The following is a 14,789-nucleotide window of genomic DNA, read 5'->3' on the forward strand; positions in this document are numbered from 1 at the left end:
TTCGCTATGGCCGTGCTACGTGAATCCTGTCTCGAGCAGGCGGCGCCTGACCCAGAAGCAAGCGGTGGATCTTCGCTAACGAATGCGACTAAACCAGACGAAGTGCCAGAAGCCACAGAGGGGGCCGGGGAAGCATGGTTAAGCCTGACGGGACAGAAAACGGCTTCCCAAGGGGCGACCTCCCAAGTTTCCCTTGTTCGAAGGACCCTAGTAAGAGGCATGAGAGTGAAGGGGCTCAGCTAACTATATGTGATGAGCTAAAAATGTTTTCAAGGACCAGACAGGCAAAGAGATGATATAGCCACCTCAAGATAGGGATGTCTGAGGATAGTTACTATATTAGTTTGATGGCATATATACATTGAACTCGGCGCCGCATGCCATCGATTGTATTGGCCTCCCAATGCGGCGTCGTTCTCACAATCATAGGCGATAAAATATCAGTGATATTTATCTTAGGTATCCTGTGAGCAGCCGCGCTCTCCACGTCGAGTCCTCCATGATATCCTAAGTCCCGCTCTCTCCTCGCGTCCGTTGGCAGATACACCCACTCCATTGCTAACAATGCGTTTCTTCCACGTATTGTTGAGTAAATTTGAAGCGCTGGCTTTCACTGCGCTCGTAAGGGCGTAACTTCAAAACCATGTTCCCGCCGGTCGTGCCGCTGTCGTTGTGTTCGACTGTCCAGGCGAGTCTCTGACCTGGCGTCTCAGACTCAAGAGCAACCAGATAGGAGCCATGCCCATCCGCTTCAACTTGGAACAGGGTTGGAATCCTATCGACCTTTGCAATTGTTCCAGTTCGGTAGTCTAGGTAACGAAGATACCCAGTGACTCCTGAACTGCTAATGCGATAAAAATACCAATCTTTGACACCTTTAGCGGCCTGAAACGCATCCCAATACCGACAGGGACTACCTGGATCAAGCTCGATCCCGTTCTTAGCGCCGTTGAGAGTAACATTCAGTCCATATTGGCTGCTTGTGATGATGGTGTAATCCGCAGAGACGGTCGCCACGAAGGTGCAGAAAGCAATGGCCAACGATATGGCACGCATATTCGCAGCTGAGACACGTTGCAGCTGCGTTGAAAAGATGGGAATTATAGAGTAGTAGGGTGATTAGAGTGTTTGACTATGGAAATACGGAGGATACCTCTGCCTTTATGCATCGGTAGCCTGGATACGATATCAACCATTCAAAGTATAACTTCTAGGGAGCATTAATTCACAAGTCAATGGAAAATGCCGTGTTTATCCAGGGGATTAATTTTATACATGGACTTATTGGATTGTGTGAACAAGGATGATCCTTACTGGCGTAATAGGGGCAAAAACTGTGGCCCTTTCGGGCGCTTGGCCAGATATCCGAGGGCTTCCAGTCACTCCCGTTTATCAACAGGGTTCCAAGGACGAATATCTTGCTAGGGTGCATCGCATATGGCTTGCTAGTCACTGCCGAATAGCCGATCCGATGTCTCTGCCTACCTATCATCTCTAGCAAATATCTGCAAATACAAGGATGCTTGAGGCGACTAGGGTTATTCTAGCTCACAATTCATGGGCAATATCAGAATCACATACTTTGATATCCAGCAGTAATGGCTTCTGCAAGTGAGATTCTAGCTTGGTTTTGGCTTTGCATAGGGAGCCGGAAAAAATCATATCGGGCCAACGAATGCCGATATGCGCCGCATTAATAAGGCTCTAGCCTTGACTATGCGTCCAAGGACGGAGAGCAGCCGCTTATATCCAGAAAATATTGCTACACGAGCTGAGCAAACATTGTCTAGCCTTTATACGCCAAGGTGAAGCCCGTTATTCACTCCTTAGAAAGACAAATTTCAGAGCCCCGATGTTAGTCTGAAATATCGATATTTGCAGAACGGGCAAGATAGAAAAATTCAACTCTTAAACCCCACCACGCCCATCCCTTATACTTCATCGTCCTTATCCTGCCCACGCTTCATACAACTACTCTACAAATATTGAGTCCGATTTGACTATAGGGCCCGATTCCTATAACGATATGCGTTTCATCTCTGCCATTCTTCTATCCCTCCTGGCATCTAAGGGTCGTGCTAAAGATTTCAAAAACCCTAAAATTCCGCTGTCAAGGACCACGTCCAACAGTCTCAATTGCGACGGCGACGAGTGCTTCGAATTCAGAAATGTGCCCTTGACTGCAAACATTAAGGTTATTGATGACTACAACGGCGATGTCCTCTCTATCACCAATGGCCCGAGTGGTGATATCATTGAGATCAAGGATGGAGAAGCCAATCCATGGTATTTTGAGCATCTTACGGCGGCCACCCATATTATACGCGATAGCAAAAGCACCCGATTCATACATTTTCCAGAACTCAAGGATGGAGCAGTTGCTACCTTTAGCGAGACAGCCGCCACCTTATTTGAGGTTATATTTTCACCAAATGCTGTCTTCAATATCTCCGCGAGTTATACAGAGGGAGACGGCATTCTAGCGTGGACTACAGAACCGTATAGCACCAATGATTCACGCATGGTCCTCAAATTGCGCAAATGGGCATCTGGAAAAGGCCGGCAGGAATATGTCATGGCTACGGTGCCAAAAACAGGGTGACCAGGCGTAGGCAAATGCTCGATGCAACGCTATCGGCCGTCAGTCGGATGAGTTAACCCAGCAAACCCGGGTCTCGGCCTCAGTTCTTCATAATATGCCGAAAGGATGCTTTGTATTTAATGGACTTCTTCTTTTCGCAGTTTTCAATAGTTACAAGCCAATTGCTGTACTCGGCAATAGTGACACTCATCCTCCACTTCTTTCCATTTACCATGTGTCTTTCTCTTTCAACGTATATTGGACGAAACCCCTCGGACTTCGTATACTGCAATCGTATAGATGAAGTATGAACGGAAGATCGACCGGGGTGGCTTGATCATAAACTCAGAATCTAACTAGTTAACGCTAAAGACCGGGTCTGCCCCGCTGGTTTGTTCATTTTTTGCTCGCTTGGATCTTGGATCTGGTTTTCTTTTCCCGCGCAGCCTAACTATCGTTTAAAAATAGCACTGGCCTCCTGCACGTCAGCTCAGGGTTCAAGCTCCACGGACCTCACAAGAGACATGGCCTGCTTGCCCGAGTCGCCGAAACACACATAGCAACGAACACGCTGAGTTTTACGGGATACTGATCACAGGAAGAATTTGGCAACACAACACGCCTTGGACCGGCAGCCCGCGCGGTAGGATCTAGCTTAAGGATTTATAGGGTACATTGGAGCCTTGGAATGAAACAGTGGTTATTGAAGACAGTATTGCATGTCAAGCTGCTATATACAGTGTTATTTCTCTGCTTGAGGCGCTGGTATAATGCATTTTCTTCGTCTATATAGAGCATGCCCCGTAATAGAGTACATCTGCTTGTGTTCCGCAGTTCAGTGCCCTTAATTCCCGTTCTCCAGCAAGCTCTTGCCTGCCGCCCTAGGTAGTGTTCGTCCTTTCGTTCATTGATTCAATCCGCCCCTGGATCTAGTTGCCATTTTTTGGTTTCTTGATGAAGCTGAATTGCCGATCATCATCCGAATAGTTCTTCACTAGCTTTATAACCCGACGGTTCGGTTCTTCAGGGCTATATGGTCCTACAGTAAAGAAGAACGCAGACCCTTCCGTGAGTACAAGTATCCTGCCAAGGGCGTTTTCGGGGATATATGGGTGCAACACCGTTGCAGCCTTTTCGCTAACAGTAGCAACTGCCCCTTCTTTGATTTCAGGGAAATAGATAAATCGATGGCTTGTGCTGTCGCGGATAATGTAGGCGTCCTCGTAAAGGTACTCGAATAGCCACCGGTGGGTTGTGTTAGGCTTCACTTCAATAATTCCATCACCACCAGGAGAGACGACGTCGTTGTTAAAGTGGTCCAGTATAGTGAAGTTGGCATTCATAGGGTAGTCCAGGTACCAGGTTCCAGCACTTCTTGCCTTACAGGCCGCCAGAAGGTACAGACATGCCGTATAGACAAAACGCATTGTGTGAAGGTGGTCAAGTCTGGTTTGCAGGCTGCAGAGGGATCGTAGTCGGTGTAAGCGGACAAGAAGTGATAACAATAGCCTCCAGCTATAGAAACCAAAGGATAAAGGGGTGATTATGTATGAGCCCACGTCAATCCTAAAACTTTCCAAGGCATCGAAAACCTTTTTTGAAAAAAATACGATGCAAGACAGGTCTCCAACATTAGTACCGCAAGTATCCTAGCATCATAAGAGTAATGGCATGAGAAGAATACCTCGTAAAAATAAAACGAACTAAAATCTTACCTGCAGCCGCGGCAGGATTATGGATATTGAAGGATATTACCTTATCTAAGTAGAGAGTAGACTGTAGTCAACATAACCCCATCTACCCGTTATTATTTTTGAGCCCTGGAGGTAGATATCATCAACCGTGAACGGGCATTTCATCGAGGTTACGGGGCTTGCTCCAGTTCGTCTCGTATCCGAGTTTAGCATGGAGCATGTCAGCTTGGAATTGGCTAGTCGGCATCTATAAACAAAGGTTAACCGTGTACCCTATGGTTATGCATGGGTAGTCTCACTTGAACCCAGTTTCTACCATGAGTATCAGAGACCAATTCCTGGCCGAGCTCTCCCGAGGAAGTATCCAAATTTTCTCTGGATAGGATAGGAGCGGCAAATAGTTGGCACACAACACTATAGCAATATTCATATTATACGCCTAGTTGATGTTATTTGGCGGTATAAAAGCCCTATACCCTCTCCCTGGCCTTCTATACTTCACTCCTATAACCGTCCCTCCTTCAACTTCAGCTTATTACCTGACCGCAAAAATGCATATTGCATCGTTCGTTGCCCTTTGTGCCTTTGCGACATGCATTTCCTCGCTTCCTGACCAATACGCCAATATCAAAAATAAACAAAGTGGATTGCAGCTCACAGTCAATTCCGATGAAAATAGTATCGGATTTGGGAGAGGCAGTAGTTCCCCGGCTTGGGTTGATGTACCACTTACTGATGGTATCAAGAACTGGCACTCCTTCAGAGCGAAGCAACCATATAGCCTATACTTTCAATGGCTTCGTTTCGATGAAAACAAAGATGGCCAAATTGCATATTCCACCAAATATTCCATCCCTCCAACCATATTTGAGATTGAAACAGTCCAGGATACCTCCTATCTACTCTCTCTAAACACGGCTAAGTCAGGGGAAAGACTAGCTTGGACTGCCGAACGCAACAGCACCAACAGCCGGAGTATCGTGTTAAAACTGCGGCCCTACAAGCGCTTACCAACCCAGGAATTTATCATAACTCGAGAGCCAGCGGACCAGTTCCCGTTCCCGCCGTACTAGTTCCGTTTTGATGGCTTCCATTGAATTGAGCTTGCAATTTCTAGTTTGCTTTAGTTATGTGTTCCTTGTTGCAGGCCACTTTGGGGAATTGGGTTCGATAAATAAACTGACTTGGTCGAGATATCATGCCTCGGGGTTTTTTTTTTTTTAATTATTTGCCCAAAGAAGGCATTCAATAAAGCTTCCGTTTATATGCTTCACGATATGATTCCTAATATATCTTGTAGGTACTAGTTCGGAATGTACTCGACACACGAGAGTATAACCACTTTCATGGTTTTGGCCCACTCTATATTATATAGTGACCTATAAAGCGTTTTGTATAACATACCTGTTCAGGGAACGGTGTGCTAGCCAAAGCGGTTATCAGTATTTCAACACTCAAGGGGGGGATTAGGTCAGCGTAGCCGCCGCGGCCCTGGTCCCAGGAGCCAAAAACAGGCACCCTTCGTCTGCTATCTTCGGCTTCAGCCTGATGCTACATTTACATCAAGCATGCTGTGTGTCTACGAACCTCCAGAGGCGCCAGGAGGCGAAACTAAAGGAGGGTATTTAATCACACATATTAGCAAATGAGGAGTTCACAACGAAGCAGGTCTGTGAACTTGGATCCCAGACCTTGGTTCATCCGCGTTCCTCCGACCTATGAGGTCCCTTTGAGACACCCTTTACAATGGTTTCTGCTGCATGGGTGGCTGCACAAGGCCTATTATGGAGTTTCAAGGCTTGCCCCAAGGCTGAGCGCCTGGAAACATCGTCCAGTCGCTACGCATGATGTAAATGAGCAATGCTGCGCCATGGCAATGATGAACCAATACCGCATGGGGTGTTGATGGCTGTGCCGCAATGTCTGGATGGTTAAAATGGCCAGCATCAGACGCTCTTGCTTGTCTTTTCCTGGGTATCACTGCTTGAAGTACTACTAAGAATTAGTAGTAGTTATTACATTGATTCGGAAACGCCCAGCCAAACAAGGAGCAATGACGAAAAGAAAGCAAAAGGCACATTTTCAAAGAAATAGTACGGGGCAGCCACTCTCCTCTTCTCAAAGCCCGCAAGATCGCGAATATCAAGGGAGGCCAAATGGTGACGGGAATGCTGTGACGAACAAGGAACAACCTCAAGTGCAGGAACAAGAACATTTGCAGCAAGACAAGCCCTCTCACCGAACCAGACGATCAGTAAAGCAAAAAAATGTCCAAAGGCATCTTCCTTCAGGTGCGCCGTCGAAGGATTTAACGCCCACAGCGGTTTTATCGCCAGGGAAACCGGTATCATTCCTAGCCAAGCTCAATAGCCGTCTAGAGCAGCGCAAAATGGAGGGAGGGCCCCCACGACATAACACGACGCGACCTACCTATCCTCCGCTTCCCTCCTCATATAATTTGTCTTCCGAACCCTTGTTACCGTATGATGTGGAGGGAGTTAGCCTCACTCGAGAGCTGTGCACAGTTATTGAAGAGACTCCCGAGTATATATTTCGTCTACAATCATTTGTCGCCGCGCAGGACGCCCTAAGACAGGTTGGCTATGTCCTGGAGCCTCTTTCAAACGAAAGCCTGGAAGGAAAGAAACGGTGTCAAGGGTGTGGAAACCGTACGTGAATTCAAAAAAGCTCATGTCCTGTGTAGTAGTATACTAACGGTTGGCGCCTTAGAAATGTCCAAGATCCTCCGCGAGGAAATGCGGAGGCTGTCGAAATCAAAACGTATTACTGCTGGTAATGATGTTAAAAACCGTACCAGCTCGAGCGAAAAGAGCCACTCTCCCGAGAAGAGAAATCCCCCCCAGGAAGAAGGAATAGGAAAGATAACAGGAGCTGGGATAGATTCTGATGCCGCAAAAATTGTGCCAAAGAATACATTCCCTTGCAAATTCCATAATGGTCGGGTGGCCAACAAGGTATGTTGAATTCAACCCCTTAGTAGTTCAATTCAAACAACGGAAATAGCTGACTGGATTTAGGTGTGGACGTGCTGCGAAATGCACGTATCATCGAAGCCCTGCACCGGGGCTCAACAACACCATCCTCGCTTGTATGCTCCAGGAGAAATAGATCGTCTCTGGCAATTTCACGCAACCCCTCCTAACTCAGGGATGTCCCTGCGCCGTGCAGTCGCCATCGATTGCGAGATGGGCATAGCAGCATCAGGGGACTCTGAATTAATCCGACTTACCCTCATCGATTACTTCTCGTCCTCTACGCTAATTGATAGCCTAGTCTATCCAGCTGTGCCAATGCAGGACTACCAAACACGTTTCTCGGGCGTCACAAGAAGGGACATGGAAGTTGCACGGCGGCAAGGGAGGTGCATCCTAGGTAGAGACAATGCACGGAGAGCAGTATGGCAGTATGTTGGGCCAGGCACGTTTGTAGTAGGTCACTCTGCAAACAATGACTTGGCTGCGTTACGCTGGATACATGATGTTGTGGTGGATACCTATCTGATTGAAGGAAAGGCTCTCGCGATAAAGAAGAAGAGTGAGGAAAAAGGTAACCAGGGAGAGGGCGGACCCGATCACCATACCATGGAGAATCCTGTGAAGCAACGAGATGATAAGGATATCGGTACTGATGGGAAGCCAGCACACAAGGGTAATACAGTGGTAGCGGCATCAGAAGCACTCGAGAAATTATCCCTATCACCACCACCCCTGAAGTCCATTATGGCCAGCGAAGCTAAACAATCACAACTGCAGCAAGGAGAGAAGAAGAAAGGTCCCAAGGAACCCGGTATGCTCTCTCTCAAGAGACTATCTCTGACGCGGCTCGGTCGAGAAATCCAAACTGCGCGGAAAAAAGGGCACGATAGCTTTGAAGACGCGCTCGCAGCTAGGGATTTGGTGCATTGGTGGGTTGTTCAGGATTAAATTTAGCTCTTCAGACCTAACATTCTATTTGAACCAATATTGAAGCCTTCTTTTCAAAAGACCCAAGCTTCAGCAATTCAAGATAAACCGCAGCAGCGCATTTATGCCATGGATGTCGTTCATCCGGGCTTAATAGGAGGAGACTTAGAGTTCTTCGGTGAAAGATTGGGCAAAGTCTAATGTGATATTTATCAATTGCGTGGAGATTTCTTCACTCAAAACTCTATAGTAGTTATATATAATAGTTAATCAATTTCAGCGTAATTCTCCTAGATCTACCTGCTATAATAAAATATTATGTTTAAAAAAAAAATTATAAATATTCTTTGAGTACTTCGTATATAGTGTAGATATATCCGCTGCACCCCGCCCTTAATCTTCTGTCCTACTACAGACATCGTCGCATTCAAAATTCGGCTGTTTAACTTTGATACCTTGGTTGGAGCGAACCATACTAGCCCCATTCCACAATTCAAGCTGATGCCGGGATTGGCTTTCGACATCCCCGTCCTGGCCAACTTTAGCCCTAGCCACGACTACTCTCCTGTTTCACTGGATAGGTTCCGAAGACCTGTGGTGGCTCAAACGTAAAATGTATGCGGGGTGTTGCACAAGGTATATTAGTTATAAACCCGGTCGGAATCACCTTGTGAACTTGTCAACTTGCCCAGCAGAGATTGACATGACTATTAAAGGCCAATGAACATGGTATAGCCGTATAGGTACGGAGTATATTTTACTGTGTTGGCTTTCCAGAGCCGAGAACAACCCCTTTTTTTCGCAGGCTGAAGAGCAGCGTTTCTCATATATCACTATATTTAGTTAACTAGAATATATCTCCCTATCATTATGATGGCTGTTCTTACAATATGGGTACAAAGCTGGTTATTCTTGACGGCTGCCGCTTCTCAAACCCCATTTCCTCGGCCGTTGCAGCAGACCCTTTTGAATACCAAGTCAGCTGCAAACGCATTCGATATGACTACTACTTGGGGTAATCTTCGGCCGTACGAAAATTCCCGTGGTTTTGGCATGCCGAAGGGCGTACCCAGAGGCTGCGAGTTGTCGGAGGTGCATGTACTTCACAGGCATGCACAACGTTACCCAGCTGGCGAGCCACTGGAATTTGTTGACAAACTAGCGACTTACAAGACGGCTCACCCACGGAGAACAATAGGAAAAGGGTCTCTTAAATTTCTCAATGACTGGGAGAATTTATTGGGGATGGATACCCTGCTCGCAACGGGCTCTTCAACCGAGGCCACATCTGGTGCAAACTTTTGGAACAAATATGCCCGACTTCTGTATCGTGCAGGCCCGGGAGTTGCTAGATGGAACGAGTCTTTGAACGTGTTTCCCAATGGCACTGCGAGGCCGCATCCTATCTTCAGGACAACAACGCAGGATAGGATACTTGAAAGTGCGAAGTGGTGGTTGAGTAAGTCTAAATTTGGCTCTGTGCTTTCAATTTCCTAGTTACTTGGATATTTCTAACTATGGGCTAACACGAACCTATCTAAATATGTTCCCTAAGGCGGATTTTTCAGCGACACAGATGCGAATGGCTCACAAGACCGGTACAGTCTTGTCGTGATCCCTGAAGCAGAACGCTTCAATAATACACTTGCGCCGTACTTTTCCTGTACCAAGACGCATCATTCAGGGTATGAAGTCCTAGGTTTACATATATGTGCTCAGTTTAACTGAAACTTCCTTCCAGGTCTAAGTCGCGAGGGCAGTGGACCTCTACTTACACTAAGGATGCAGTGGAACGCTTCTCGAATCTTCTCCCGGCTGATTTCAATTTAACGGGTAGCAATGTTCGCGAGATGCAGCTCCTCTGTGCCTATGAGTGGACTGGTTTCGGAGGCTCCAACTTTTGTTCCCTTTTTACTGAACAGGAGTGGCGTGACTTTGAGTATTCAACGGACATCGAGTTTTATGCCGAGTCTGGATTTGGGTCACCTGTCGGCCGTGCCTTTGGCATTGGCTATGTGGAGGAGCTCGTGGCAAGGCTTGAAAGAAGGCTCCTATACACCAGCGACACAAGCGTGAATGTTGACTTCGACAGCAATGCGACGACATTTCCCCTCCACCAACCTTTCTATCTTGACATGTCTCATGATGTAACCATCCTCGCCGTCCTGACCGCTCTTGGTCTGGACTACTTCAATCATGGGCCCCGCGGCCTGCCAGGAGACGTCAAGCGAGTCCCACGCCACACATTCAAGGCCAGCGAGGTGATCCCGTTCGGAGCCCGACTCGTCTCCGAAATCTGGACTTGCCCATGCGAAAGACCCAGCTTCGAACGCCTCCTCGCGGTGCTTTATAAAAACCCAAGCCTCTCGCAGAAAAAATGTACAAATAATTATATTCGCTTTGTTCTGAATGATGCGCCGCTCCCGCTACACGGCTTGCCGAGATGCAGGCACTCAAAAAAAGGATTTTGCCCCGTTAACCAGTTTGCTCGTGCACTGCCGGCGCTGAAGAAGGAGGCAATGTACCAGTGGGCGTGTTTTGGCAACTATACGGCCCCTGGCCACCAAGTGGGTAATGGTCATCCAGAAGAACTACCGTCGGCTTAACGTCGTCCACTTACTTGCTACGGCATCAGAGGGGGTAGCTCGTTGCAATAAGATTGCAAAGTATAGGGAGAGAGGGATTGCCCATACTACTATAGATCTGTTAGTCTTTTGAGTGTTGCTGATGGAAAATTAATAATTATCAAAGATGGGCCACTCTTCTCGGGAGCTAACTATACATATTTATAATGGAGAGTTTGTATCTGGTAAGTTATTAAGTGATAGTGATTAGATATTAACTTATTTACTTAACGTCAAAACGAATTAACAGGAAGAATATTAAGCTATTTAGATAAAAAGGATAAAAAAAACTTGACTATACATTTGCATGAACTGGTGATTAAACAGTTAGTAACTCGACTAGTTATAATACTTTTCTCTCGTTCAACTACTTATGATGATGCTGCAAAACGTCCTCAAACCAGTCCAGCGCGACCTGATTCACCAAAACGTTTGCACCGATGGAACAATGCTCTCCTGCACCGTCTATGGCGTTGAACTCATGATACGTAGCAAGCTTACTGCCGATCTTATCAGCCAGCCTCTTCGCCTGGCCGGGGAAGAATTGGTCATTCTGTGCATTTGCCACGAAAACGGGTACCGTGATCTTCTCTGTAAAGCCCGCCATGTTGTACGCTTGAGTTGCTGAGAGCCAATTGAATGGAGACTCGGTATTAAAGGACCAAAGGCCCTGCTGAACACCCCAGCGAATAGCGGATGGGCTCGAGGGGTCCGCCAGGATCTTTCCCAAAATGGAATCAAAGAGTTTTGCGTTTTTAGATTCGAAGACCGCCTTAAACTCGCTGGGAAATGGTTCTAGCATCGCCTGGCCAAAGTCGTAGATGCCGTCTATAGCGATCACGGCAGCAATGCGATGCTCAAATGCCGCAGCACGAGGTGCTAGAAAGCCACCAAAAGAGTAGCCCATGAGGCCAATTGCATTGCCCCGAACTTCCGGGCGGGTAAGGGCATAGTCAACCACTGGCGTTACAACCTTCTCCCACTGCGGGATGAAGCCGAGTTTCTGCTCGCGACGCACCGTCGGCTGACCCGGTCCCTCATACGTTATGACGTTGATTCCACGCTGTAGCGCAGCCTGACCAAGTACATGGTACATCTCCTCTTGCGAGCCATCGTAGCCATTGCCCATGATGATTGTTGGTCGGGGACCAGGCATACCGCTGCCGAAGAATATTATAGGAATCGTAAAGTTGACGTTGGAACTTTCATCTTTAGCATGCAGTGTTACTCTCTGACCAGGGACAGGAAGCAGCGAAATTGCGGTGTTGAATGCTGAGAGCTGTTGATCCCAAAGGGAATAGACTCGCGGATCAGTCCAGTTGCCCCGCAGGAAATAATCCGCCGAGCGGTAATAAGTTGCTGCTTTGAAGAAGGTGTTGCGCGCAGAGATAGGATGATTGACCGGGTCGATAGTTTTGGCCTGCTGATGAACGCGGGAAGCAAGCCTGTTGAAAGCAGCGTGGTAGCTTTCAAAGCTCCCCGGTCTGATTTCGTTTGCTGCAATGAAAACCTCATTGATATCGGCACCTTCATACGGTGCGATAGATAGATCACGCAGCAGCTCGAAATTAAAGGTACCGTCTGGGCTAAGTTGAATCTTTGGGGTTGACGGGCTATCCTTCTTCTCTGTGTGCACTGGAGAGGCCTAAAATGAGCAGTAAGTAAAGAGTAAACAGGCGTTCAAACAGGGATGGCAAGCATTACAGTACAGAGGCCGATACAGCCCAGAATGACCGAGAATCGAGACAGCTTCATTCTGCTTGAGTTGTATAGCTATATCCGTGAGATATATAGAAATTGAGGATTGCAAATGATCAGGAAGCTTAGAAACTGCAGTGAGTGCATGTTGAACGATTCTGGCTACTGGGAGAGGACGACAGCCTTTTTATAGCCGACGGCCTGTATGAAGCCTGCGTCATGACTCTTCTAGAATCAGCTCAAGTTGCGAGGAGACGGTACTCCCTTAGAAGATGACGATGTTGCTCAGCCTAAAGCTAGGGCAGAGGATTCTGATGTCGAAGACTCGAAGGCTGATGGAGAGAAGATGTGCCAAGTGGAGGCAACGGAGATCCTTCCTGTCGCTCGTTTAACCGAAGTGGAACGAGCAGTCTCTCGTCGCCAACTTCATCATACTCCGTACATGGAGTCGGTGGTAGACATGGCGCAGATGCCCATCACTTTCGTAAACGAGCTGCCCAGGGATTGGAATCCTCGGCCTCGGAAGAGCCAAGCGAAACAGTTCCACAGAAAGTCCCGCGTCGGTTGTCAAAGATGCAGGACAAGAAGGGTCAAGGTGAGTATTATCTGCTATACGAAGTACTCTGTGCTCGATGCGTCTATATGTGAATATCTGACGGTTAGTAGTGTGATGAGGCTAAACCAGTCTGCCGTAAATGCGAACGCATCGGCAAGCCCTGCATCTACGACCGTCCGGGTGACGATGAGGCGAGGGATGCAGGCCAAGGGAGTAGCGAGTGCAAAGAGCCTGCAGAGACGAGGGAACGGCGAATACTGGAGCTGGAGCTGATGCATCATTACATTACCGAGACCGGCCCATCCATTGCCTTCGATAAAGAGTCCTCCAGCGACTTGTTCGTCAAGGCCATACCGCGCATGGCGTTTCAGTCGGACGCGCTGCTCTACGGCATCTACGCCATCACCACTCTCCACCAGGCAAAGACAGCGTTACCATCATCCTCCACGCTTGATCATCACCAGCAATATTTGCAGCTTGCATTCCACTACCACCACAAGGAGCTAGGCTCTTTCTCAAGCGAGAACGCCGATGTGATCCTCCTGACTACTCACATCATGCGGATCATCGCCTCCGTGATGCTTTCGGAACGAAGCCTAGTGCCTTACACTCCTCCCTCGGAATGGCTCAAGATAGCAAGTAGCAATGCCCAAATATTCCGTGCTGCCTGGGAGATGGTTGGAAATGACTCGTCGACTCAACTGGCGAAATTGATGCATTCAACGCCCCTAGCATGGGACAAGAACAAGCACCAGCGTGAGGGGCTCGGCCAGCGCCAGCGTCTTCAGCATATCTTGATCGCCCAGAACAACGAAGAGAGTGATGCCGATGACCCGGACTGTTGGGACATCGGGGTACGGGAAGCCTACGAGTCGGCCGCGGGCTATATCGGTGGCTTACTGCAGGCAATGCAAACGTGCGAGGAGCCATCTGGTCAGATCAAGCGGCGGATAATGGTCTTTCCCTTACTCGTCGATACACGATTTATCGACCTTGTAACCGAAGGTCGACCACGAGCTTTAGTTATCATGGCTCACTACTTCGCGCTTGTTGTGGCGTTGGAATCCTCCTGGTTTATTGGCGATACCGGTGCGCGGGAGGTTAAAGCTATAGCCTCCCATCTACCGACTTGGTGGCAGGGCTTCATGGATCTACCCATGCGCGCCATTAACGGGGATTTCACATACAAATCTTGAAACAGGAGCCTACACCTAGCTATATCGGCTCGGTATCGCGTCCAGCGTTATACTTGCTGGCGGATCTCGTTTTCCGCGCCCATACGGAACATCCCGTCAGACCCATCACCGCCGTTGCTGCTAGAAATTTGAGATTTACAGATATGGTGTGCCATCATCGTGGCGATCATCTCCGGCACCAACGAAGCAGGATTGTGTAGGTCGTGGATTACCCTTATAGCAAAATCAACAACTTCTAGCTCGTCTGTGGGAAATTTCATGCAATGGGCCTTACATTATATCTTAACTGTTGCTTTGAACATCATATGGCTCAACCCGCACCCCCATTATACCATCACTTTTGGCACCTTTTATTTACACATTCTTGGGGGTGACGTGTACTCTGAGATCATCTCCCTCGAGGGGGGCCATAATCCCAAATGTCGGCTTCGCGCTGTCTACTCTGGGAAACTTCTGTGTCAAAGTATTCGGGCCTTCCGCCCGCTCAATATTGTACCGGTGGAGTGCTGTGCCAATG

General features: G+C 48.0%; 7 protein-coding genes across 7 annotated transcripts; 4 read left to right on the forward strand and 3 right to left on the reverse strand.

The window, feature by feature from the left end:
• Positions 1–558: 558 nt before the first annotated feature.
• GIQ15_01661 (uncharacterized protein) lies at positions 559–1,056 on the reverse strand (the record flags this gene model as incomplete). Its single annotated transcript, XM_033549078.1, has 1 exon — positions 559–1,056. One exon carries the CDS (start codon positions 1,054–1,056, stop codon positions 559–561), a length of 498 nt encoding a protein of 165 aa, XP_033410029.1.
• Positions 1,057–2,026: 970 nt separating this feature from the next.
• GIQ15_01662 (uncharacterized protein) lies at positions 2,027–2,602 on the forward strand (the record flags this gene model as incomplete). Its single annotated transcript, XM_033549079.1, has 1 exon — positions 2,027–2,602. The coding sequence occupies one exon, from the start codon at positions 2,027–2,029 to the stop codon at positions 2,600–2,602; it is 576 nt and encodes a 191-aa protein (XP_033410030.1).
• Positions 2,603–3,510: 908 nt separating this feature from the next.
• Positions 3,511–4,008, reverse strand: GIQ15_01663 (uncharacterized protein; the record flags this gene model as incomplete). Its single annotated transcript, XM_033549080.1, has 1 exon — positions 3,511–4,008. One exon carries the CDS (start codon positions 4,006–4,008, stop codon positions 3,511–3,513), a length of 498 nt encoding a protein of 165 aa, XP_033410031.1.
• A 2,656-nt stretch (positions 4,009–6,664) lies between these two features.
• On the forward strand, positions 6,665–8,219 carry GIQ15_01664 (3'-5' exonuclease; the record flags this gene model as incomplete). Its single annotated transcript, XM_033549081.1, has 3 exons — positions 6,665–6,944; positions 7,006–7,250; positions 7,314–8,219. The coding sequence occupies 3 exons, from the start codon at positions 6,665–6,667 to the stop codon at positions 8,217–8,219; spliced, it is 1,431 nt and encodes a 476-aa protein (XP_033410032.1).
• A 978-nt stretch (positions 8,220–9,197) lies between these two features.
• On the forward strand, positions 9,198–10,804 carry GIQ15_01665 (uncharacterized protein; the record flags this gene model as incomplete). The annotated part of the gene is made up of 3 exons (XM_033549082.1): positions 9,198–9,657; positions 9,754–9,883; positions 9,940–10,804. The coding sequence occupies 3 exons, from the start codon at positions 9,198–9,200 to the stop codon at positions 10,802–10,804; spliced, it is 1,455 nt and encodes a 484-aa protein (XP_033410033.1).
• Positions 10,805–11,189: 385 nt separating this feature from the next.
• GIQ15_01666 (2,6-dihydropseudooxynicotine hydrolase) lies at positions 11,190–12,577 on the reverse strand (the record flags this gene model as incomplete). Its single annotated transcript, XM_033549083.1, has 2 exons — positions 11,190–12,467; positions 12,527–12,577. The coding sequence occupies 2 exons, from the start codon at positions 12,575–12,577 to the stop codon at positions 11,190–11,192; spliced, it is 1,329 nt and encodes a 442-aa protein (XP_033410034.1).
• Positions 12,578–13,093: 516 nt separating this feature from the next.
• On the forward strand, positions 13,094–14,272 carry GIQ15_01667 (C6 finger domain-containing protein; the record flags this gene model as incomplete). Its single annotated transcript, XM_033549084.1, has 2 exons — positions 13,094–13,138; positions 13,187–14,272. 2 exons carry the CDS (start codon positions 13,094–13,096, stop codon positions 14,270–14,272), a joined length of 1,131 nt encoding a protein of 376 aa, XP_033410035.1.
• Between the last annotated feature and the right edge of the window lie 517 nt (positions 14,273–14,789).

This window comes from Arthroderma uncinatum (assembly GCF_011692745.1).
Source record: "Arthroderma uncinatum strain CBS 119779 chromosome Unknown scaffold1, whole genome shotgun sequence".
Classification (NCBI taxonomy): Eukaryota; Fungi; Ascomycota; class Eurotiomycetes; order Onygenales; family Arthrodermataceae; genus Arthroderma; species Arthroderma uncinatum.